This window comes from Delphinapterus leucas, chromosome 8, assembly GCF_059928025.1.
Source record: "Delphinapterus leucas isolate spDelLeu-1000000601 "Yukka" chromosome 8, BTC_Dleu_Yukka2, whole genome shotgun sequence".
NCBI lineage: Eukaryota > Metazoa > Chordata > Mammalia > Artiodactyla > Monodontidae > Delphinapterus > Delphinapterus leucas.
Genome location: NC_143136.1, coordinates 5,255,958 through 5,280,867, shown reverse-complemented (window position 1 = coordinate 5,280,867; position 24,910 = coordinate 5,255,958). Strand labels below are relative to the sequence as shown.

Genomic DNA, 24,910 nt, shown 5'->3' with positions numbered 1-24,910 from the left:
CTAACAGTTCAGTATTTGAGTTCTGAAGAAATGCTGTTTTGGGCTTCCCTGGTGGCACAGTGGTTGAGAGTCCGCCTGCCGATGCAGGGGACACGGGTTCGTGCCCCGGTCCGGGAAGATCCCACATGCCTCAGAGCGGCTGGGCCCGTGAGCCATGGCCGCTGAGCCTGCGCGTCCGGAGCCTGTGCTCCGCAACGGGAGAGGCCACAGCAGTGAGAGGCCCGTGTACCGCAAAAAAAAAAAAAAAGAAATGCTGTTTCTCCCCCTTGGGCTCTGTGAATGCCCACGATAACAAGATGTATTTTATATCTTATGGGGCAGCTGATTTCATATTAAAATTCATCTCAATGTTTGGAAGTTGCCATGGTCTCAAATACTAGTGAGAATAAGTTAGGGCCTTGTTAGGGCTAAGTTAGGGCCTTGGATTCTGGTCCTAACAGAGATCCTGGCCTCTCTGCACTGCTGAATTTCAGTTTCTCTGCTTATAGACCTGGTGGACCTTTAAGTCTCGACAGCTGTAAAATTGGAGGCTTTTACTATCTCTTTGGGTGCTTGTCCATCAGACCATGCTGGGCCCTGCCCTGTACCACCCTTTCATCCTCCTGTCTTTGTGTGTTACGTCACTTGGCCTTGAGAACTGCAGCGTCTTTCACAGGTTTGTGACTTCTCGGAGGACAGAGAGACTCTGCCTTCTCACTGCGGAGTGCCACAGTAGATGCTCAGCATATATATTTGATGAATAAATGAACAAAAGGAAAAATGAATAAGTGAAAACTTGCTGAGATGTTGAGATATCATTTGTGTTCAATTAGTGTCAAATGCAGTAATAGTCACACATTTGTTTCTCTCTCTGATGTCCACAAAGCAGGACGCTGACAAAAGAAATGACGCTGAAGCATGGAAATGGGCACAGGCAGTGTGACCCCAGGTTTAGCTGTCAGCCATGAGCTGTGTAGCCTTGGGGAAAGCACACACCCTCTCTGAGCCTTCACACTCCCCTAACCTGTGGGTTCTAGAAGCCTCATTCTGATAGATGCTGATTACTGCCTGGCTCTAGCTCTAGAAGTTGGTGATCTGTGTGTCTTATCAAAGGGCCCTTTTATTGAAACTCAAAAGGTAAGACCGATCTGTCCTGGGGTCCCCATCTTTGCAGTGAGGACATGTGAGAGACACATTCCTGAATCCTTTAGTGCCAAGAGCAGGTGGATGGAGCTTGTGAGCCTGTGACAGTGGCAGTTTTGTGTCCAGGTAGAGCCACTGAGGGTGGTCAAATGTGTTCTAAAGTACTTAAAAAAAAAAAATCCTTATTTTTTTAGAGTAGTTTTTGGTTCATAGCAATATTGAAAAGAAGGTACAGAGAATTCCCACATCCTCCCCCCGCCCGCCTCACCCCCCAGTACATGCAGAGCATCCTGGACCATCAACATACCCCGCCAGAGTGGTACATTTGTTACAACGGATGAACCTACACTGACACGCCATCCTCACCCGAAGTCCATCGTTTGCATTAGGGTTCACTTTTAGTGCTGCACATTCTATAGGTTTGGACAAATGTGTAATGACACGTATCCATCATTATGATATCATACAGGGTATTTTCACTGCCCTAAAAATCCTCTATGCCACAAAGTATCCTTTTAAAAATAAACTCAACCACCTTTTGATTTATTTCATCAAATCCAAATATTTCATTTCACTCTGAGGTAAAATCCAGATCTCCTAGGTTATAACCTCCTTTGTAAGAGACCTCATGATTCATCTTCGTATCCTTTTCAGTGCCACAAACACAATAGTTGCCCCATAATTACTTGTTAAGAGATTAAAGAAGGGAAATCAGCACTTGCGGAACAGCTGTCTAATCCCAGAGTCACACCTGGCCTGGCCTCGAGCACTTTTCTTAGAAACAGCCTCTCAGTCTTTGGCATTTCCAGGCCTAGAGAAGGCTGTGTGAAAGCGTCCGGTTTGATGAGTGGACGTTGTCTTTACCACATTTTCCTTCTGAAGCTTTTAAACAGAGAGATCTATGTTCAGGACATGAAGAGCTAATGCGTTGATCAAGTACGTGTGAACATAGTGCATCAGATAATATGAAGAACCGGTATCTACAGCGCCAAGATGTAGCTGGTGGAAAAATGATGGGAGAAAAATCAACACTAAATAGTAGTGGTAAAGGGACTTCCCTGGTGGTCCAGCGGCCAAGACTCTGCGCTCCCAATGCAGGGGGCCCAGCTTCAATCCCTGGTTGGGGAACTAGATCCCACATGCCGCATCTAAAAGATCCTGCATGCTGCAACTAAGACCCAGTGCAGCCAAAATAAATAAATAAATATTTAAAAACAAAGACAACCTGTTGATTAAAAAAGAATACTAATGGTAAATATTTAGCACTTAACACAGAATGCCTGCACATAGTCTCAGCTAATTCAGTCCTCACAAGAACGCTCAGCGTTTAGGTACTGGGTTTTTGTTTTTGTATTTCTTTTCCATCCCCACTTGACAGGTGTAAAAACTGAGCCCTCTAGGAAGGAAATGGACAAGCAGGGCTGGGACAGGCAGCCTTCTTTCTTCTGCTCTTAGCCACTGTATTCTCTGGCCTGTTATCCAAGACAGCAAATGCCTGCCTGTCAGGAGTTTTCCCCCACCCGTTGGAAAAATACTCCAAAATATTATTCTAGGAGTGAAACTGCGCGGTCCTTCACTTGGAGGGCCCTGGTGTGAACCGCACCCCCATCGCTGGATGCTGCCTTCCTGGGCCCTTCTTTGTTCTCTCCTTCCTGGGGGGTGCACTTGCTCCTCTGTAGTTAGGGCAACAAGTACCTAAGATACCTTGCTTTTGAAAACAAACCTTTTGAGTCGCTCCTTGATTAGGAGAGGTTCTTCCTATAAACCCTCAGCAGGTGAGAGATGCTCCATATTCTGTTTGCTTTTGCAAGCCAAGCCCCAGAGTGTCGGTTCATGCGGGCGCAAGCCCCCCCGTCCCCGCTCCTGCCCTCCGCCACCCCGCCAATCCCCCGGAGGCTCCGGTCCGCGCGGCGGCGGCTATCCATCCCGGCGCTTAGGCCTGGCCGCCGAGCCGCGCGCCCGCCGCCGCCGCCGCGCTCCCGGGACTCGGCAGCCGGGCTGGGCGCGCGGCCCGCGGTCCCTGCCCGTCTGCCCCTGCCCGCCCCGCCCCGCTCCGGCGCGCATTTCCATTTTAAACCGCCGCCCGCCAGACCCTCGCCCGCGGCCGGCGCAGCTGCCCGCGCGTCCCGAACCCACGGAGTGGCGGAGGCTGCGGAGCCGCCGAACTGTGCAGAAAAGGCCCGAGGATGAGAGCGGGCCCCGCGCCGTAGACAATGAAGCCGCGGGCGCCGCCGCCCGCCCCGGGTCTTGCGCGCCGCGACCGCACCTGCCGGCGAGACAGTCCCCACGCCTGACCGCCCGCCCGGCCCCGCCGGCCCATGGCTCGGCGCCCCGGGCCCGGACCCCCGCACTCGGGCCGCGCGGCGCACGGGCCGGCGGGCGCCAGGGGCGCCGTTCCCGCAGCCTGAGCGCGGCCCTCGCGGCGAGCCGGGGGCGTGGACCCTGTCCGGGCGCGCCCGCCCGCCCTCCCCGCCGCCGCGGGCGGCGACCGCCCCGACCGTGCGGCCCGGCCCGCGGCGCGCTGGATGCGGCGGAGCCCCGGCGGGCGGCGCAGCGGCCGCGGTCCCGGGAGACATGTACCTGCTGGACGACAGCGGCGAACCCGCGTCTCCGCCCGCGGACGCGATGCCGCGCGGGACGCCCCCCAAGAAGACCGTCTACCGCATCTCCGTGACCATGGTCAGGAAGGAGCATCTAGGCGCGCCGGGCCCCGGCGGCCCCGACCCGCGCCCGGCCCGGAGGCCCCGGCCCGCGCGCTCCCCGGACGCGCCCGGGCGGCTGGTGGAGGAGGCGGAGGAGGTGGCGTGCGCTGAGGACCCCGAGGGCTGCCGGCCTCGCGCCTGGGACTTCCGCACCTTCCGCACCCGCAGCACTGGGCAGCTGGAGCTCGGGCGGCTCCGGCCGTGCGCACGCGGCCCGGAGCCCGCGGCCCTGGCCGGCAGCCCCCCGGCAGTGGAGGAGGGGACCGGCTCGCCCGCTCCCGGCAGTCCCGACGTGGAGGGGGCTCGAGCCGCACCCTTGCGGCGCAGCCTCAGCTTCAGGCACTGGAGCGGGACCGAGGCGCCGCGGGGCCGGGCCCTGGGCCGCGGGAGGCGCCACAGCAGCTCCGGGAGCCTGCCCTGGGCTCCGGGCGGCGAGGCCGTGGCCGACCCCGGGGCCGCCCTGGAGCCCGCGGCCTCCGGGCAGCCCGCCTCGGAGAAGCGCAACACCCTGGACGTGGGCGAGGTGCTCAGCAAGAACGACGGGCTCTCGGACCTGGAGCGCTGGGAGCGCAGCAAGAGCAAGAACCGCACGCTGGACAACAGCGACCTGCAGCGGCTGGAGCGCGCGCGGGCGGCGGCCGCGGGCTCCGGCGCGGCGTTGGAGCACAGGCTGCTGCGCTTCTTCAGTGGTATCTTCGCGCGCAGGGACGGCGCGACCGGCGGCGGTCCCTCCCCGCGGAGCGGCGCCTCGCGGCCGCGCGGCTACTTCAGCAGCCTGCGGCGGGCCCCGGCCGACGCGCACTCGTCCAGCGCCGAGAGCATCGACGGGTCCCCGCGCAGAGGTGGGCAGCGTGGCCGGGCAGGGGAGGGCAGTGGTGGGAACCGGCCGGGGGCCCCGCAGCGGCCTGCCTGGCAGAACACGCCGGGACTTGGGAACGGCTAAAGGACCTGCCCTCCCAGGTCAGCAGCCCGCGAGTGGCCGTGCTGGAAGAGAACTCCGGTACTGCGGTTTTTCCCCAGTCATACCGCAGCTCTGGAAGTTCTTGGACTGCCCCCCTGCTCCCAGCTGCGTGTGCTGGTGCCTTTCAGGGTCTGTCACTTTAGCCACTGTGAGCCCGTCTAGGGAGACATCAGCTTGCCAAGCGGTGCCTTTCTCCCTCAGATGCTGGCGCAGCCAGTTCTCCATAAGCGGGCCCGTGAGCTCGCGCTGCACCGTGCGCTTGCCGGCTGGGATACCTGTGGGCTGCAGCAGGGAGCTGGGGCTTGGTCCCGGAAGCCGCCACGCAGGTGGTGCTGCGTGGCCAGGAGAGGCGGTGCTCATCTTGGTTAATTTCTATCTCACTGTAGGCACTACCATCTGTGAGTGGTGCGATGTGGCCTCGCTGCTTTGGCAGCTCTCACTCTTTGGTAGAGAGGGTTCACTCCAGTGGTCAGAGACGGGTCTCTGCCCACAGCCTTCCTGCCAAGTGGCATCATATGGTGAGAGCTCGTCTGGGCCAGGACTCTTGTTTCCTAGGAATGTATTAGAGCACACGGGCAGGGAAAACCACAGCCCCGCAGCTGATCCTGAAATCTCCGTTCTCTACTCTCTGCTCAGTTCTCTGGACCTCCAGCAGGGAAGGTTCTGGAGGCAGAGGTGGTAACCTTCTCTTGCAAGTATCAGCTGACCTTCTGGTAGTTGTTTGGGGGTCAGAATCCTCCAGAAACAGCACAACCCTCTACGTGCTGCCTGGGCATCGCCCTAAAGAGGCTGGGGGAAGGGGGTTAGGCTAGGTTGTTGTGTCCTTCTCATGGGGAGGCGTGTGAGGGGGATGCCTAAGAATATTGTCGCCTGGGCATTTCACCACAGCAAAATCATTAGTAAGGATCCTTCTGCTGATTACCGGAGCCCTGCTTCTGATAGAGATGGAGATAGTTGAGGTACTGCAATGTGGGCTTTTCATCAGAGCTTTTCAACGGCTAACCCGCCAGCCCAGGAGAGCATATTCCTCCTCAGTGGACTTCACAGGCTAGCTGACTGCCGAGGGCGTATATTAAAAGCGGCCAATACAAAGAAACCACTGCCCTCACTGAAGTTACTTTTAAGGTAAACTGAAGACAGATTATGTCGTGTTCTAATACACTCCCTTTGAGCCTCAGGATATGATAGAAAATATTTGAAACCAAGCAGTCAGATGGGCAAGTAGTGTTAAAATCTGAAGTTTTTGATTAGGGAGGCTCTACGGCATCAGGGTACCTGTTGTCCGGCTTGCATTAGTTGAACTTGCTGCACACATCTTTTGTTTTAAGCTGCCTTGGAATACTGTAGAAAGCACCGTGTTTGACCCCACCCATTATCTCAACCCCTTCCCGCGTGCCCTTAAAATATTAAAAAATGATGTGAGTTATTTTGTTGAGACAGTTGGTTTGTATGGAGCTACCACTGCCATCACTTGTGTTCCGTGGAAGTTCAGATATGCAGGCAGCTGGTTCTTCCTCTAATGGCAGGCTTGCATCTTTGTTCTCAGGGGCTTTGTAGAAAATAGTCATTAGCTGCCTGGGTTCCAGGCAGGTACACCTCAGCAGGAGGGGGAGGGGGACCTCAGCAGGAGGGGGAGGGAGCCGGCCCAGACAGCACTTAGAATGTGTTTCATTGTGGTGGCTGTTGATACAAGTTAAAAGCTTTGGGGTTTGGGTGTTTCCTTTCCTGTCAAATGGATTGATAGTAGACTTGGAGTAGTAAAGGTGTGAAGTGTATGGGAATTTTCCCCTCTAGGGCTGTACAAGATAATAACAAGAGTAATAATTAAAATAATGCTTGGTTGCTTTGTCCCTGTGGCCATTCCTTTTCCGGGTGGAATTACTTTCATCTGAGAATAACAGCATTGTGGGTTGTGTAGAAAAACCAAATGTTAGCGAACTATAGGTTACAGAACACACGGGTGGAACTCTAGGGCCTTACTTCAAAGTTCTAGGTACTCACAAAACTACCTCCTTCACCTGCCTTTGGCTAAAATACCTGAAATGTCAGCGTTCTCAGGATTTTGTATCTATTACAAGTAAAAGGTGCACCCCACAGCTTTTGGGTCTTCTCATTTTTATCATACTTTTCTACTTTTTATATATTTGCTTCCTGTGACACAGATTATGCAAATTTTAGGTGCTATTTAAATGAAGTTTTGAATTTAGGGTAGAATTCTCTCAGGTAACATTCAGATGCAGTGGAACCCAGGCTCAATCTCCCTGTGAATGTCCATAGAGCGAAGGTCCCCAGAGCCTTAAACCATGGGGCCAGGTGGATTTGCAGGACTTAGAAAATTTGGATTTTAGGAAGGTAAAGTGGTGTGTGTGACAGAACACTGGCCGTGAGGTCGGGCAGCACCCTGTAATCAGACACGAGCAAAATGCAGCAAAGCCGGAGATATTCACACCCGGTATGATAAATATGCTTTGCCACCAAGAGGCTGCTAAACATTTGCGAACAAAGCTTCCATTTTCAGACCTGTTTGGATTTCAGAGTTACAGGTAAGCCGTTGCAGACCTGTAATGTGATACGTGTATATATATTAGGAGGAGCAGTCAGTAGTTTTAAATCTCAGCCACTTTGTATCAAAATTTGACATCCTTCAAGTATAAAAGACCTTAGAGAAGTTTTGTCATCAGGCAAATTTTCCTTTTGTTACACTCTTTCAGCTGTTAAAAGTTTGAATTGACTATAGGAAAATAACTTTAAAAGACTACCGAATTAATTATTATTATTTACTTGGCCTCTCAGAGTTAATTTGCTTAGGCAAGGTACATTTGCAAGATGGTTAGAGTCTTATTTTAAGAACGCACACAGGCTCACACATCACATAGCTATGGTTTTCTTATAATCTTAATTCAAGGCATTAGGATCAAAGAATTAAAAGCTCCTGGATGATTCTCTCGTACCTTTTAATCCCTATTGGTCTGTTGAGGCTCTTCCTCTTTCTCCCCCCGCCGTGATGTGTAACAGTCGCCTCCCAGGTTCCAGGGTGGCTGCTCCCTGTCCGGTTTGTAACTATCAATATCAGGGAGCCCTAGAACATTTCAGAGAGTCCTTATGTCCGATCAAGGGCAGTTTCCTGTTATCTGATATGCGTGTATTAGGGCAGAGTCTGTTGACACAACTATCATGTAATACGGCGAAAGATCGCGTAATAAATGATTTATTACACTGTAGGGTGTCACTCTCTGGCGAGGGCCCTCTGCATCCCGGCCAGCCTGCTGATGGATGAAACCAGCTGCCGGCATCCTTGGAACCAGCTGCCAGCAGTGCCAGTCTAGGGCCGCACGTGTTTTCAGGGTGTTCTATTGCTGTCTGGGAGGATTGATTACAGCAATAAATTCATTGATAGCCCAGACTGAGGTTAGCTCTTTAAATTACTAATTTACAGCTGATTTTTGACAGCACATTTTGATGAGTGGCTTTGTTCTTTAATTTTTGATTCCGTTGATTTGTATCACTCAATTCGTGTAGGGTGATAAGACTGTTTTATAGTCAAAAAAAAAACTTTCAGTAAGAGGAGAAGCAACAGTGAAATGAAATGACTGAAATAACTTGATGCATTTTTATTTTTGCACTTGATTTGTTGCTGAGAAAGACAGGGTTTTAAAGAAAGGATGTAACTGAAAGTTTTTCATTTGAGACAGTTTGAACCAGTTACATACTCAGTGTTTTGAAATTCACTTGTGTATGTTGGGTTTTTTTGTTTGTTTTGTCTTGTTTTTATTTTTGTTTTTGAATAAATGACTCTATAGCAATTCAGGAAAATCCGCATCGTTTTAGTCGTAAGGTTGAATTGTTTTCCTGGAGTTGGAGCAGCCCATTGGGGTACAGACAGAGCTGCACTGCTCAGCCAGAGACCCTCGAAGCAGGCACTGGAGGCTTAGGCTGTGCCTTGCCACATTTATTTTCTTGAGCCGGAGCCCACATTACAGCATAGTCACCTATTAGCATCTTTCGTGATCTGGGCTTGGCTGGGCTTGGAATATCCTGCCCCCAAAGGGATGTTCAAAAGTACACCTGCCAAAGAAATCCTCCAGTTTTAACATGGATCCACTGCAACCATCTGGTCGGTTATACAATCATGTACTTCTGTTTGGAAGAATAAGACCCAGCTGTAAGGCACTGGTACCACTTTTTGTATTTTCGGTCTTTTTGTTGTTCTGCTGCATTAACAAACGTTTGGGTTTCTGTGCTGTAATCTGCAGTGGAGCGGAGAGCTAGGGCTTACTAGGGCACAGTTCCTGACTTCCAAGGTTGGTAGCCTGTTGGGGGAGATGGAGAGTTTCCTGTGAGTCACACTTTCATGGGATACTTAGGGGAAGGTATGACTGTTTCTCCATCGGAGCACTAATCCTAATGTGTAACAGTAACCTTGTTTGCGTGTCTGCCAATTCTAATAGTCAAGGAGTCCCTCCTGGGCATCCTATTCCTCTTTCTTTTGTAGAATTAAGAGCACTGTGCTCGGCACGTAGACTTGTAATAGGTGTTTGTGGGAGGAACTGAGATGACTGGGGGGGGGCACAAAAAGGGGAGCAAATGTCCTTGAAGAGGGGAAGGAGTGAATGAAGGCCTCACAGAGAGGTAAAATGATTTGGGTCTTGCAGGATCAGTAGGAGTTTACCAGGTAGAAAAGAGGAGATTCTCCACCAGCAAGTTGGTTGGGACTTATATCGTTAACTCCTAAAAAAATTATTCATGTTCACCAGATCTATATGACTGATGCCGCTGTCAGCCATTAAAAAGGATGTTATGGTTTTCAGGAGGTTTTTTTTTTTTTCTTCTTTTTTTGGCATGAGGTTCTTGTTTATCATGGGAAACTGCCTTTAGGCTATTGTTATTTTCTGTAATTTGAAAAATTATATTTATTTAAAATGCTGACAATGAGTAAAATAATGCAAAAGAAAAGGTTTTTATGGGGCAACGATTGAGATAAAGTATGTACAGCTGCAAGCTGCAGTTATATCCCCAGGTGATGAACAGAATTGGTATTAAGGTCAACAGATTAGCAAAAAGAAGGGCGATTATTGTCTTTGCATCATTTTGAGAGAAAGTACCATGTGCCCACCATCCTTTTCAGTCTAGGTTTTGTTCAGCTCAGATTAGAGTCCAGTGTGGTGGTGGTGATATTTACTTGTTTGTAGGTTACAGCCTCAGGCATTCTGTTTCTCATACATTTTCACTGATGTAGGCATTCACATTTGTTAGTTTTCTTTTCTCCTGTTCATTTACTTAAGACAAACCTGTAGATGCTCCCGTAATTTAAAAAATCTTAGCACACATCTATTCATTTGGCTGATTTTAATTCAAAGCTGCATCTTGACCCTTTGTTTTCTCATAATCTCTTGTTAATTTCATTTTCACGTTCGTTTTCAGTTCTAGCATCACTCATGGATCTGAAGATTCAGAAAGCTTACAAAGAAATAAGCTTCATAGGTTGGAGGATGGGAATCTCTGTTCCTTCCTTCATTACCAGGGCGTACCAGCCAGAGGCTTGGGAAAGGATCATTTGGCTTCTCCTTATCTAACAAATGAAGATAATTTGAAGAGGCACACTTCACTTGGTGGGAGTGAAAGGGAAAGAGGGTTACTTTCTTTTTTTTTTTTTTTTTTTGTGGTACGCGGGCCTCTCACTGCTGTGGCCTCTCCCGTTGCGGAGCACAGGCTCCGGACGCTCAGGCTCAGCGGCCATGGCTCACGGGCCCAGCCGCTCCGGGGCATGTGGCATCTTCCCGGACCGGGGCACGAACCCGTGTCCCCTGCATCAGCAGGCGGACTCTCAACCACTGCGCCACCAGGGAAGCCCGGGTTACTTTCTTATATTGTCCTTTGTTGAGAATAGTTACGAAGCACTGGGTCTGTGTCAGGTGTGTTCGTCAGGTGCAGGGTTTCGCGTGACTTAGCGTGTGCCCTTCATTTGGTCGACACTTAGGACCACTCCCTTTATTTCGAGGGCTGCCTTTGGGTACCAGTGGAATAGAAATGCATGTGTGCGTGGATACTCATCTGTTTGAGATGCTTGTCAAAGGGCAGCTGTGTTCCCTCTGGCCCCTGTGCCTGTCATCGCAAGGACTTCTTTCAGCTGTGCTGCTGACCGTCAGACACTTGAGAATTGACCCGGTAAACAATGCCCCCAGGCTCTCTGATGCAGCTCCTGCCCTCCCTTGTTCTCACACAGACCAGAATTACTCACATGTCACTTCTTCAGTTGATGGGGGCGGGGTCGGGATGGTGTGTGTTGATCCGTCTTGTACCTTCCTGCTCCGATTAGCAAGGGCTCTAAAACAATGGAAAAACCAGTTGGCCTGTGAACTGTGTGTAACAGGACTTGGGACTTAGGGATGCACACCTGTAACTTGCTTTCCTGCAACTTAAGTCCCGCTCCCTTAGACCCTGGCCCGGCCACTGGTGGAGGGGTGGACCCAGCAAGGCAGGCTGTCTCTGTGGTGCCCACTGCTCATCCACAGCTCCCAGATACCTGAATATCTTATTTTTCTGGTTATTTTACTTGCCAGACTAGAATGCCAACCTTCTGAGAATCTGGCCTCTCTTGCATTTAACAGAAGACGCCTAATCTACTTGCCTGATCTGGCTCCTGGAACACTCTGGAAGCCAAGTTCATTTGAAGACACTGGGGGAATTTTAATTTGCAAGGGAAGCCTGGGAGCGTGGAGACGTGTCTCCCGGTTTTTGAGGAGCAGTCATAAGAAGGACGCAGTAGTCAGCACTGAGAGTGCAATGCCTTGGGACCAGGTTGACTCAGAACTAGGTAGGCAGGCATTTCCCACAAGCCAGCTCTCACCTGAGGGGTGGGCCGCTTCCCTGTGTGAAGTGTTCCCGGTCACAGGAGGCTTCCAAGCACAGGCTAGTCAGGGAATGTTGGAAGGGGTCCCGTGTTCGTTGTCTGGGGCTTAGAATTGGTGGTCTTCAAGTCCCATATTAGTTTTTAAGGTCAAGAGTCCTTTCAGGATCTAGGATTTTGATGATTTTTGTACCTGGTCTCTCAGGAAGCAGCTTTCTCCCAAACGTACAGGAAGAGAGGTAGATTTGTCTGTAATTTCCTTGTACTGATCTCCTGCCTGCTCCCCGGTTCCCCCCGGCCCCCCAGACCTGGCTGTACCTGTGCCTGCTGCTTTATTCAGCTGGCTAGCCTGAGACTCAGGGGAAATGATCTGTCCCATCCCCCCTGCCCCATGGCCACTCCGCAGCTGCCACAGCACAGCTTGTGCTTCCTGGGCTCACGTCGGGCCATCAAGCCCCTCGTGGTACTGAAGCCTTTCGTCCTTCTGCCTTCAAGGTGGTGGGTGATGTCCCGGCGTGATCTTAATCTGATTCTCTCAAAGCCTGTACTTCTTTCTCTTTTGCTTCCTCTTAGCGTTCTTGCCTTGAAAACTGATTTCAGGTATGTGAGTAAGTCGATGATGGTGGCAGGAAGGAATGTTCTGTTTATCGTGGGAGACTTTTTTTAAGTTGCCACGTAGAGAAGGCGCGGCGTCCAGAGTCAGTGGAATAGGTTTGGTCTTGGCCGCAAACTTGGGCTCAAGGTGCCCAGAGAAGTCATTTCACTGCCCTGAGCCCCATCTGCCTCATTATTTAAGTAGGTGAATAGCTTTGCTTTAGAATGATTGCCTGTAGTATGTTTTACAAAAGACCCAAAGACAGAACATATGAACTACGTGGATATGCTTGGATTTACGGTTGCTCTCACATGTAAGCTGGCCCAGGTGGGGCAAATGCATTTCCAAAGCCACAAGTATGAATTAACCTTGTATTTTGTTTTCACTACTTCACCCTGTATTTTCTAATTATTTCCCGGTTAACTACTTCTTTTTAAATTGTTGACCATCGTACCTTCAGTTTATAAGTGGGAGAGCACAGTGGTCTTTTTTTTTTTCCCCCTTGGGCTTAATCTTTTTTCCCCCTCTTGATTTCTGTAACCAGAAGAGTTAACTCCATTAGTAGCATGTGGATTCATTTCATTCCTGATCCGAGCCAAATATGTGTTTATTTCCAAGAGCTATTCCGAGCGCTGCGTCCTCAACCTGCCTTTCGTGATCCCTGCTTGCACTTTCCTCCTGGCGAGTGTGTTGCCTGAAAACCAGAGTTGTCTGCATCCCTAGAAGAAGCCGTCTTCCTATTTTATTGAACAGTGATTGATCCTCCTCTTGGCAGTGACTTACAGCCTTCAGAGTGACAAGCACTGATACAGCATATTGTTTGTTCAGTGGGGTGGAGTGTAACCAAGGTCGTTTGGAGCATTCCGTATTATCTTCAGATACTCACGTTTTCTGACACCATGATAAGAGATGGTGTCTTTGGACCCGTGTTGCTGTCAAGCTGCTATTTCCACTCTTTTGTGCATCAAGTACTGCCGCTTTGGATGCGAGCACTGTGGCTCCACAGTATAAGATCGTGTCATAAAACCTGTTCATAATTCGTGCCAGCAGGTAACCCTGGTGAGAGGCACTTGGGGTTCACATGGGAGAGGTCAGAATGCAGGGAGCTGGGCCCGTGATGGGGCTTCCTCTTGGGACGCACCCCCCCGACCCCCACCCCGCCCCAAGACTGAAGAGTGCTAATTCAGTGTACGCTCATGGAAGATTGAGAAAATCTGCCTTGTTGTTGGAAAGAGGCTCGGATGTGAAGACACGGGGCAGCTTTGGGCAGGCTGTGAGGCTCTGATCTAGCAGTGGGAGGCGTGTTGGGCCTGAACCCAGCGAAGGTGGGATGGAGTGAGGGTCTGCATGTGTACAGGTGTCTCGAGGGTCAAAGGCATGGTGGCCCTTTCTGGAAGCTGCGATCTGGGATGCACCCTCCGGGATGTCCACGTGGCCCTTGATGTGTGACGCCCCCAGGCCTGTCCTCTGGCTCTCTGCGTGCTGGTGAAAGGGGACCCAGGTGGCCTCCTGAGGTGGGAAGCCTGGCCTTTCCTGGGGCCTTGTCTCTGCCCGGGAGCAGGTGACATCCATTTGGCCTGCTTCCAACGCGTGCAGCGCATCTTCAAGTAGCATCCCAGCCCGAGTCTCCGTGGCTGGAGCTTCACCCTGTCTGGAATGTTTGCTCTGACAGTTCTTCTGCAGATTGTCCTGTTCAGGCTGCATCAGGAAAAGCTCGTGGCCTGGTGGGAAGAGCGACTGTGGGCCCCCGGAGGCTCTGCTCGGAATTACCCTCCTGACACCTGCTGGACCACCCCGGGCGGGCTTTCCCATCTGTGCGCCTGGGGCTGACGCCGGGCTGCGGGCACCAGATGAGATGACCTGTGTCCGGAGGCTGCTGTCCCATCCCGTTTTACCTGGTCAAGATGCTCACCTCTTTGAGAATTTTCGCCCCTTTTTCACCCACCACGACTCTCCCGTGTTCCTCCCCGGGAGCAGAACGCGTGCACGGCAGCGGAAGGGAGTTATTTCAAGCCTGGTGCTTTTGTCCTCAGCTCAGTTCCGCCCCACTTGAGTTAACTGCCTTGTGCATCCACTTTTCCCAAGACAGCCAGACACACGCAGAGCCACTTGGGAGGGAGCTTGTCTCTGTACAGAACTTTTAGCTTTGCCCCGCCCATCCTTAAACTGAGATCTCAGGTTTATGAGACAGGAGGAAATGTTGAATTCTGTATAGCACCTAGAAACGTAATACAGTTATCGTAATTTTTACATCTGCCGTTAACATCGACCAGCGCCTAGAGAATACCACGCCCTACAGCTCTGGTGGGTTATTGACTTTTAGGAGTAGATCATTAACAGAGGAATCGGTTCAGAATTAGAGTATTGGGGAAATGTATTGTTTTCCACCGACGTATACATCACGTCACGTCTGGCAGAGGATCTGAGAGCGTGCGTATTTTATACCGTGATGCTACTCAGCTATTTTTTGTTTGCTTGTGTTTTCGTACCGGGATAGTAATAGGTGTGTTGTGAAGCCCTTTCAAGCTGGTCACGGGGCACGTGCGGCTTGTTGGCTGAGAACGAGGCCTCTGGAGCCAGATGCCTGGTTTCGCCGTTTTCTGGCTGTGTGTCCTTGAGCGTCTTCTCTAAGCTCTCTGTGCCTCGGTTTCCTCGTCTGGAAAATAGGGAATGATAACAGCACTGGACCTGGGCGGGTGGTGAGGGGCGAGGGTGAGTGTGTGCCACCCTGTGGGCTCAGGGCAGCAGGGGCACCACGTGTGGCCCCCACCCCTTGGCAGCTGCTGCCTGCTTGGGGGTGCCCCGCCCCGCCAATGACAGGAACTGTTCCGGAAGGAGGTGCTGCCACCCTGGCCAGCGGGGAGAGCTGGGTGCTGTGTATGTGAGAAATCTTACTCCCCTTTAAAATGAAAAATAACTTCTTCTGTTTAAGGTGGCATGGGTAAAAAATAATGACCATTGGGAAGAGGATACGATTTGGGGTTCCATTGATTTTTTTTTGTTTCGTTTTGTTTTGTTTGAAAGGTACTTGCCTCTTTCATCTCTCCGAAATACATATTTTTTAAATGTTGCTTAAAATTTCATATTTACTTTGTTTAATATTCATACATTATACAAATAATACGTTTTATAAATTACAAAATAATAAATTTAGTATTTAACGTTTAAATTAGTTTAAAAAATTTTGAAATTAACAAGTAATTTATTAGGTAGGCAAGAAGCTGGGATTTTGAGAGATGCCCGTGCTGAGGCCTGCACTCCACTTACACCCCTTTGCAGAGGATGCCTGCATACATACAACACCTACAGGAGGTTTGGACACGGCCCCTGACCGACAGATTCAAATGCTACTTCTTAATTCCGACTCAGAGGAAAGCTTTCCAAATGACCTCCTTCCCCAGTTCCCCGTCCCGTCCTTCCTGATGAATCCCACGACATTATTTATGGGGTTGTCCCTGAGACCTGCGGGTTAAAGGTCAGGTAGATGGGGGCTGTAACAGCCTCTGTCCAGGGAAGCAGGGAAGGGATGAACCCCAGCTCTGAAAGTGCGCCCTGTTCTCAGCAGAAGAATCCAGGTATTTGCTATCAAACAAGTGTGCATTTCGGAGGCGGTTAGTTTTCCACACGGCAGGAGATTTTCGTGGCATTTTTCCTTTTCTTTAAAGTCTTTAGAGAGAGATCCATCCCTGGGAAGGAGATTAAGGCCTCAGATTCCATCAGGACAGGTCGCCCTTTCAGTCTGGGCTTCCTGGGTGGCAGGTGTTAACCAGCACCTTTTATGCCCAGGAATTTCGTCCCAGTGGCCTCTGAAGCCTGACTTTTATTTGTAGCAGGCGTGCCTTTGGGTTGATAATATGATTTGTGCATCTAACGCCAAGCAAATCCTAGAAAGGTCCTTCACCTTACATACCAGCTGACACTCCATTTCAGGTGAGTTTCCAAAGTTAGATGTACTTGGTGCATGTCAGTTACAATTTGATAAAACTTGCAGATAAAATCCCTTTATACGTGGCAACCAGCCTTTGAAACTCAAATTGTTTGTTTAGATGACCTGTCAGCTCTTCAGTTCTTCTGTTTCCAGAATAAACAGGAATGTTCCCTTCCTTCACAGGGCATGGCCAGAGATTCATCTGGGATATTAACAGATTTGAGGGAGGGCAGGAGTTCAGCATTCATCATCTCTTGAGGGGAAGCTCACGTGCCCAGGAGTTTAGGCTCTCTGTGGTAGAAGGTTGTCCCCTGGATCTCTCCTCTGACCTCTGTCCTGGGACAGTCAGGTGTGGGCTGTGTCCAGTCCTCCGGGTCTGTGGCCGGTCGCGGTGTCTGTAGGAGGTTTCAGGTGTCTGGTTGCAGAGTGCCTGTTGCTGTGTGAGGTCCTGGGTGTGCGGCGGACAGGGCGGGGCGGGGCGGGGGAGCGGTTTGCCCATCCCAGAGGCGTCCCTTCATTCTCCAGCTCTAGGGGTCAGCGAGGCCCCAGCAGCTCAGTTGCCGTTCGCATCGCCGGCCCCTCTGCTTCAAACACACGTCTGGACTTTTCTGCCTCTCCGCTCCCTGGGCCCTCGGCGTGCCCTGCAGATTCAGGCTGCTCTCAGGAGGATCAGCTCGCAGCACCTCACACCCCGGGCCCCGCGAGGGTCTGTTGTGTCATTTCTGGTTTCGGGTGAATTGGAATTTCTCACGTTGAGGTTTCTGTCCTGCCTGTGTGTGACGGCCCGTGCCCGTTTTATGGCCAGGACAGGGGTCGCTGCGGCTGAAATAGAAACCGTGATTTATTTCAAGGGTCGGGGCCGTCCAGTGGTTCCTGGCCTCTGGCAGTGGAGGGACCGAGCTTTGGGGTCTCGGGAGCAGCGAGGGGGACAGCGAGTCCATCCTAGGTCCCCTCCCTGCCCCGCAGTCTGGAGCTCCTGCCACCAGACTGTGCTCTTTGAGGAACAGACCAATTATGCTTATTTTTAGACTGTTTTGTTGTCGTGTCACAATAAGGCAGTTGAGAGTGACAGCCACACCTACGTAATGTTCTCCAGGCTGGGCCCTGTTGGGAGCGCTCGGCCTGTTCCAGAAACCGCACATCAGTAGGGCTGATGGATTATCTGTGGAGAGACCTCTGTGGAGCTGCCTGCGGAGATGGACGGGGAGGTTGAGGAGGAAGGAGCCCGTACCACCCGTCAGTCAGGGGCTCCCAGGCTCCAGCTGTTAGTTGGTCTACTTACGACCTGCGCTCACCTCTAACATCCCTGCTGCCCGGAGATGGTCCGGGGGCTGTGGGAGCTGGAATGGGAGTGGTGGGAGAAATGAGGCTGCCTGTCCTCGCTGTCACTGCGCGCCCCGTGGGTGGCGGGGCCGGAGCTTGTTGCATTCGGAGGCTCTTAGAGACGCTGACACAGTACCGGGCGACTTCGTTAACGGGCGGGGTTCAGCGACTGCAGTGGGTCTCCGTGCAGTCCCAGAGCTTATGTTTGGGGACCACGCAGAGAGGGGCAGGCAGAGCACGTGTGCAGGTCTGTCAGCCATGGGGCAGGGATGGTGTGGGGCTGCGGTCTTGGCCTCTGCAGGTTCCCATGGTCTCAGGGCTGTTGTTCTCCTGGCCTCCCCGCTTTCATTGTCATTTATTTCCAAGGTGTGATTCCTGGCAGGCCTCCATCTGGCAGGCCTGGAAAGGGGATCTTCCCTACCTTGCCTCCTGCATCTCAACCCAAGTCATGAAAGGTCGGGAATGTTTCCCTGGATTCCCCTGCGGTTTCTGCCTTTCAGAGCTGGGATGGTGGTAGATTCGTGTGCAAGTGTGTGTGTGTGTACGTGTGTGTTCACACACCTGTGAAGTCTTGGCTGGCTGGGCTGAGGCTGTGTCCAAGCAGGTGGGCAGTGAGCTCGTGGCTTGCACCCCAGGCTGGGAGTGCACTCAGGCTGGAGAGTTTGCTTTCCAGGCTGTGTTAAGCCCTTGAGGATGTTTAGTGGTGCTGACAGTGTGTTTTTTGTGTTTTTTTTGTTTTTTTGCGGTACATGGGCCTCTCACTGTTGTGGCCTCTCCTGTTGCGGAGCACAGGCTCTGGACGCGCAGGCTCAGCGGCCATGGCTCACGGGCCCAGCCGCTCCGCGGCATGTGGGATCTTCCCGGACCGGGGCACGAATCCGTGTCCCCTGCATCGGCAGGCGGACTCTCAACCACTGCACCACCAGGGAAGCACCTGACAGTGTTTTAAACAATATTTCCTCTTTTCCTTGGACCGATGGTATCTGATGGTAGAGGTATCTAACAGCTGCATACACATGTCTGATGAAGTGAGACTGTAGTTAACGCACAGGTGACTGCGAGCCCCGGGTCTCACTCCTCGCTGGTTTTCACGCAGTAGTGTCCCTTTTTTCCAGTCACCGATGGATCCAAAGGTGTGCCTCTTATCTCTTCCTTGGACAAGGAGGGGGACTTACTTCCTGCCCCTTGCTTGGGGCCAGTGCAGTGGCTTCCCGTTTACTGCTCCGAGGACTTCAGTACGCATTTCTGAAACAAAGGACCCTGGAAAGTTAGAGCTGAGGGACTCTGACCCCGGCTCCACCCCACCCTTCTAAAGGTGAAAGCCCTGGCTGTCGAAAGGACAGGCCCAGGTGGGCTCCTGAGGCTTCAGACGCCCCAGCCTCCCTCCCCCTCTGCCCCGAGGCCTGGCGCTCTAGGTGACATCTAGCTGCAGAGAGGCAGAGCTCCAACTGGAGCATCTGATGTTTGCATTTGAAACTTTTCGGCACAGGTTTCAGTTTAGAAGGAAAGTAATAACCAGGAAGGGACGCGGTTTGTTCTTACTTCCTTTTTTTTTTTTTTTTGCGGTACGCGGGCCTCTCACTGCTGTGGCCTCTCCCGTTGTGGAGCACAGGCTCCGGATGCTCAGGCTCAGCGGCCATGGCTCACGGGCCCAGCCGCTCCGCGGCGTGTGAGATCCTCCCGGACCGGGGCACGAACCCGCGTCCCCTGCATCGGCAGGCGGACTCTCAACCACTGCGCCACCAGGGAAGCCCTTACTTTCGTATTTTTTATTCTGTTGGCCGCGCCACGCAGCTTGTGGGATCTTAGCTCCCTGACCAGGGATTGAACCCACGCCCCCGCAGTGGACGCGTGGAGCCCTAACCACTGGGCCGCCAGGGAGGTGAGTCCCCAGGCACAGTTTATTCTTAGTCCCTTGACTAGAAGGACGGGCAGGGTGAACACCTCAGCCTTTGCAGGCAGATTCTGAGACTGACACGGCCCTGCTGCCCCGGGGGCCGTGCTTGGTGGCAACCAGATGCTGGGGCTCCTCTGGCAGAGACACGGCCTCCCCATGAGGTGGACCCAGGTCAGCTTGGGTGGGTGCGTTGGTCTTGGATTTTGCTTGCTCTTGCTGTATCTTTGGATGAAGTCATTGTGTTTTTTCTTTGCTCGTGATTTTTTTCCCCCTCCAGTCCAGTTTGAGGATTGGTTTTGAGAAGTCCAAATCAATGGTTTTATTTTCAGAGTTCTAAATCCAGCCGTGTAAACACTTGGAGTCTGGGCCTAGGGTTTAGCGTGGATTTGTGGCTATTTCAAAAATGCCAGGAGCCTTCTTGGAAGCCGCCCACTGCTGGGTTTTCTCTGATTAAGCGGTGAGCTGGGGATCTCAGAGCTGTCCGGTGAGAGTGCCAGAGCACTGGGAGCTGTTTACTGGAAGTTTCTACCCCTCCCTCCAGATTCTGTTCCCTAGGTCAGGCAGGGCCCAGGGAAGTCTGCCCCCTTCTGAGGGACTGGGGCTCTGGGTGCTAGGTGCTGGGTGTCTTCTTTTTTGTGGGCAAGGCCAGTGTCTCTGCGGGTGGCCACTGCTCATCAAGGGAGGGGAGAGGTTGGCCCTTTTGAAAGCCTGTGCTTGCCAGTGACGTACTCCCAGAGGTGGGAAACTGTACACGTTTCCACTGCAATAAGCAAAAGTAAACTTGACACATCTTCAGAGTCTGCTTACGGCCTCGAGGTTAATGATTTGAGACGTGCCAGCATCCAGGTGGGGCTCCAGCGAGTCTGCGACTGGCTTTGATTCACCTCCTTCCGTGCCTTCCCTCACCACAGAGCAGCGCTGGGTCGAAGATGATCAGATACCCACTGTTACGGTGCATGTGACCACGGTAAGGTCTCGTGTTGGCGAGTACTGCCAAGCGGATGCCAGGAGAGCCCTCGGTGAAATGTACCTCTTGCTGTGGGTTCACATCTGCAGGGGCCCCAGGGGCAGAGAGCCTGGGGGGGCTTCATGCTCTGGGGACCTGCCTCTGCCTTCAGTGCGGCCTCCATCATGCGGGCCCCGCCACCACTGGGATGCAGTGCTGGCCAGGCTTGGGAGTGACGGCTGATGACGTCCGAGGCGCTGGAAGGCGAGGCAGGGCTGCAAAAGTGAATTTCCTAGGAGCAAACTACGCGGTGCATCGTGCAGCCTTTCAAAGAAATGAGTACCATCACGATAGCTAGTTGGTTAGCTAGTTGCAAGATAGATCACTTTGCAAAAATTACACAGCTGTCTTGAGAGGATGTAACTCAAACAGAGTAAGTTCAGACCCCTAGCATGCACAGTGAGTGGATCTTGAATATCTGTAGAAGATGTTTTACGTAGCCAGAGCCACACACAGAGGTGGCTTCCCGGCAGGCACCCACCTGGGCCGGGCCCCTCGTGCGCAGTACGTGTGGACGTCTTCACGGAGGTGCCCCCTGCCCCAACCCCACCTGGGCCTCTGGCTCCTCTTCCATATCAGCATGTGGCACCCACCTTCCCTCTGCCCCTGCAGCCGGGCACCTGGCCTTCGCCTCCTGCATCTGGTCCCTCAGCGGTCCTGGGAGCGCTACCTCTCCCTCCCCTCCCCCCCGCTCCTCTCCTGGACCTCCCAGACCTCCACCGCCTGGGCCCGCAGAGAGCAGGAGGGAGGGGCCTTGCCGCCAGCCCTTCCCAGCGGGTCTCTCACCAGCCAGAAAGTATGACTCCTGTATCATCTTCTCACCCTTAGAGGCCAGGCGACTTCACTTCCATGAGGAGAAGACCCGCACTCTGTCCTCCACCCCAGGATTGAGCCACACTCCGTCCTGCTCCCGCCCCCGCCCTTTCCTCAGTTGCCCCCCCGGCCGCCTGCTCTTCCCCTGGCTGTACCCCATCCTCCAGGCCCCAGGCTTAAATGCCAGCGCCTCCGAGCCCCCTTCCTGACTGCCTGCCCCGGACCTCCTCCCCCTGTCCCTTTCCTGGGTCCCTGTACATCCTGCTGGCATCACGGGCTGGCCTTCCAGACCTGTCTGTGGGCTCATGGGTCTTCTGCCCTAGACAGAGGCTTTCTGAGGGCGGGGTCAGGTTGCAGTTGGTCGAGGGCGCGCCCTGGTCCTTGGTGCTGCCCGGCTCCCGAGATGAGTGCATGGTATGCCCCGGAGTGGGTGGCTGGGTCGGGACTGGCGGGGTGCCACAAGCAGAGAGGCACCTGTGACCCAGCACGGTCGGTGGAGCGTCATAAAATGCTCCCCAGGTCTGGCTCCGTGATCTGGGGGCCTTCCTGGTGGGCACTCCGTCACGGTCTGCGGCCGTTGCTGTTGTGTAAGGCCCTTGCTGGAGGCCAGCTCCTCAGGGAAGCAGCCTCCAGGAGGCGGGCAGCATCAGTATCCCCTGAGGCCTGCGTGCTCTTGGCGCCCACCGTGGGGGAGGTCACCTGCCCGGCTGCAGAGCAGTCCCCCCACGGGGTTCGGGCACCCTGAGGAGGTGGGCAGGGCAGGGACTTTGGAGCTGGGACACTTCCCAGAGTTGTCCAGGTCAGGTAAGCGGGCCAGGCCTTTATGCCTGGTACCCGTCCGTGGTCAGCCGTCCAGGGGCTGGGTGCTTGGGTTACGATGCTCTCTTTGGCCACTGTATCAGGATCAGGAGGCAGTCAGCCACCAACACTCCCCACGGCCAGACCCCGGGGCTGCCGCCCTCCATGGTCACGTGAAGGTTTTGTCAGAAACGCTTGTTAAAAGGGCATCAGAGGACTTCCCTGGTGGTGCAGTGGTTAAGAATCCTCCTGCCAATGCAGGGGAAATGGGTTCGAGCCCTGGTCCGGGAAGATCCCACATGCCGCGGAGCAACTAAGCCCGTGCACCACAACTAGTGAGCCTGTGCTCTAGAGTCCGTGAGCCACAACTAGTGAGCCTGTGCTCTAGAGCCCTCGAGCCACAACTGCTGAGCCCGCGTGCCACAACTACTGAAGCCCGCGCGCCTAGAGCCTGTGCTCCGCAAGAGAAGCCACCGCAATGAGAAGCCCGCGCACCGCAACGAAGAGCAGCCCCCGCCTGCCGCAACTAGAGAAAGCCCGCGTGCAGCAACAAAGACCCAATGCAGCCAAAAATTAAAAAAAAAAAAAGACGTCAGAAGCAGTTGTACTGCTTCTTATAGGAGGATGTAGAAATTAAATAGAAGAGTTAACTGAGAACTGATCTTACTTAGCTTTTCTTCACACGCAGAAAATTCTCTCTCTGCCAGAAATGATCTAGGTTCCTATGAAGTAGTAGTAGATCCTGTGAGTTGCTCCCCAGCAGTTGGGAAGTAATGGCTTTTCTATTTGGGAAACAAGACAGTTTGGATGCCTACTAATTTTGCAGAACATATCATGAATGTTTCATAGAAAGTAACAGAAATCATGTCTGATTCTAGAAAGCGACCATCTGCTTAGCTTTAAGTGTAGTGACGTAAAGAATAAGGAATAAAGGTATCTGGAAGCTCCTTTCTGTGCATCTTCTGGCTTCACAGGGGCATTTGTTCCTTTCACCTTGCTCAGCATCTTCTCCAGCCCTCTGGCGAGGTGTCCTGCTGTCACTGCACACCTGCCTTGTTTGTGTCCACATGGGACTCCTTCCCTCCCGAGAGGCTGTGTGTAATTAGAAAGCAGACACAGCTCAGATGTAGAGGATGAACGGCCAGGATGCGTGGGGACTCAGATTCCTTCCTCCCTGTTTAACCTGTGTGGCGTTGACACAGGCCTCCCTGTGCAGGATGAGTTTCCGCCGTGGCTTTGCACGGTGTGATGGGCGGGGATGACGGGCAGCCCCCCCCCCCAGAGTTGGGGAATGAACATACATATATACACGTAGAATTTTATGTCCATTCTTTTTTTTGTTTGTTTGTTCATTTTTTGCGGTACGCGGGCCTCTCACTGCTGTGGCCTCTCCCGTTGCGGAGCATAGGCTCCGGACGTGCAGGCTCAGTGGCCATGGCTCACGGGCCCAGCTGCACCGCGGCATGTGGGATCTTCCCAGACCGGGGCACGAACCCGTGTCCCCTGCATCGGCTGGCGGACTCCCAACCACTGCGCCACCAGGGAAGCCCACGTCCATTCTTTTACTACTGAATGGACCTCGTAACTTCAGAACCACCTAAGGATCTCTGACAGTCACAGTCTGAGGACTGAGAAGTCTGGAAATAAGGGGGACCGTCTCCTTGTGTTTCTCCCTAGTTCGATGCTTAGATAGTGAGGCTGACATTTAAAGCCTTCCTCCTGTGCTACCTTGATGACCACGTGGGTGACTCACCTCATGCTCCTCTGGTTGTTAGAAGCGTAAAGAGGAACCAGTCCTTTATGAAGAAAGTATCTCTACTACCTTTTCTCATTACAAAGATAATACCTGCCCATGGTAAAGAATTAAAACAGGACCAAAATCAGTAAAAGCGAAAAGATCCCCCTGCCTCTTCCTCCTAGAGATAATAACCCAACTAACCTCACAGCAGCGGCTGTCATTCCAGACAGCCTTCCTTGCGGTTGTTTATGTGCTGTCGAGCTCACTCATTAATTACCTGGTGCCCAACTGTGGGCTGAGGTGACACGTCCTGTGACCCCTTCTCTGTGCTCAGCATATCGCACGTCATCTGCCCTGGGGCTTTTCCACGCAAAGGCAGATTTTGTATTTTGTGCAGTCTGCACCCGAGCCTACATACCGTTACAGCCGTGCCTGTTCCGTGTGAATTGGAGCTGATCAGGACACAGGGTGAGGTGCAGCGGGGCGCCTTGCTGGGGAGAGAGATAAGAGTGGGTGGCGAGTCCCGCAGGTGCATGTGTGTGACGAGACCGCTGGGCACCCAGCCCGGGGAGCAGAGGAGAGGAGCAGGGTGGTGGCTGTCTTCCCCAGGAGCTTCTTAAGCAGGGGACCGAGGTAGGTCTTGCACAGATGCTGGGCAGCATCGTCAGGCCGGATGCAGATGACGGGTGTGACCGTCGCCAGCCCCTCTGTTGTGGACTTCAGGTTTTGATCCCTTTCTGTGTATAACCACTGGAAATTCTTCTGTGCTGAGAACAGGGGAGGGCCGAGATGGTGCGTGCGTGTGGGGCGGGGTTGCCAGGATCAGCAGTACAGCGACGGGCACTGCCCTGAGCAGTGCAGAGAGAGTTGGCACAGTTGCTCTGTTTTCCAATTTTTCATCCACTGCTCGTGACCAGTACTGGCCCTGAATGTCAGTGACAGAGGGGTCCAGAAGCTGTGCAGCTCCTGAAGTGCACGGTGGACACACAGGTGTGACGATGGAGGTGGGCCTTCATCTCTGCACTCGGCAGTCTGCATACTTGTCTCTCAGACAGGAGGCCCTGGACCGGGCCCACAGGGAGGAGACATCGATCCGTGTTTTTCAGCTGACTCAACGGACATTCTACCAATATCGTGATTAGATTTGCTGGACATTACAACCTAATGGGCAGTATTTATT

General features: G+C 53.0%; 1 protein-coding gene across 12 annotated transcripts in view; it reads left to right on the top strand.

Moving 5' to 3' along the window:
- Positions 1–24,910, top strand: part of AGAP1 (ArfGAP with GTPase domain, ankyrin repeat and PH domain 1) — a 556,588-nt gene that overhangs the window by 149,034 nt on the left and 382,644 nt on the right. For 2 of the 12 annotated variants that reach the window (XR_016394007.1, XM_089916176.1), the window contains exon 1: positions 3,586–4,666. The exons of 4 other annotated variants lie outside the window; for them this stretch is intronic. Coding sequence is in view for 7 of the 8 variants with exons in the window: in XM_089916176.1 (XP_089772302.1) it covers positions 3,697–4,666 (970 nt within the window). In the remaining variant the exon portion in view is untranslated. Of the gene's footprint in view, positions 1–3,585; positions 4,667–24,910 lie in introns of those variants that run through there. 6 more of the 12 variants (XM_089916179.1, XM_022568039.3, XM_022568037.3 and 3 more) reach the window with 5 other exon arrangements.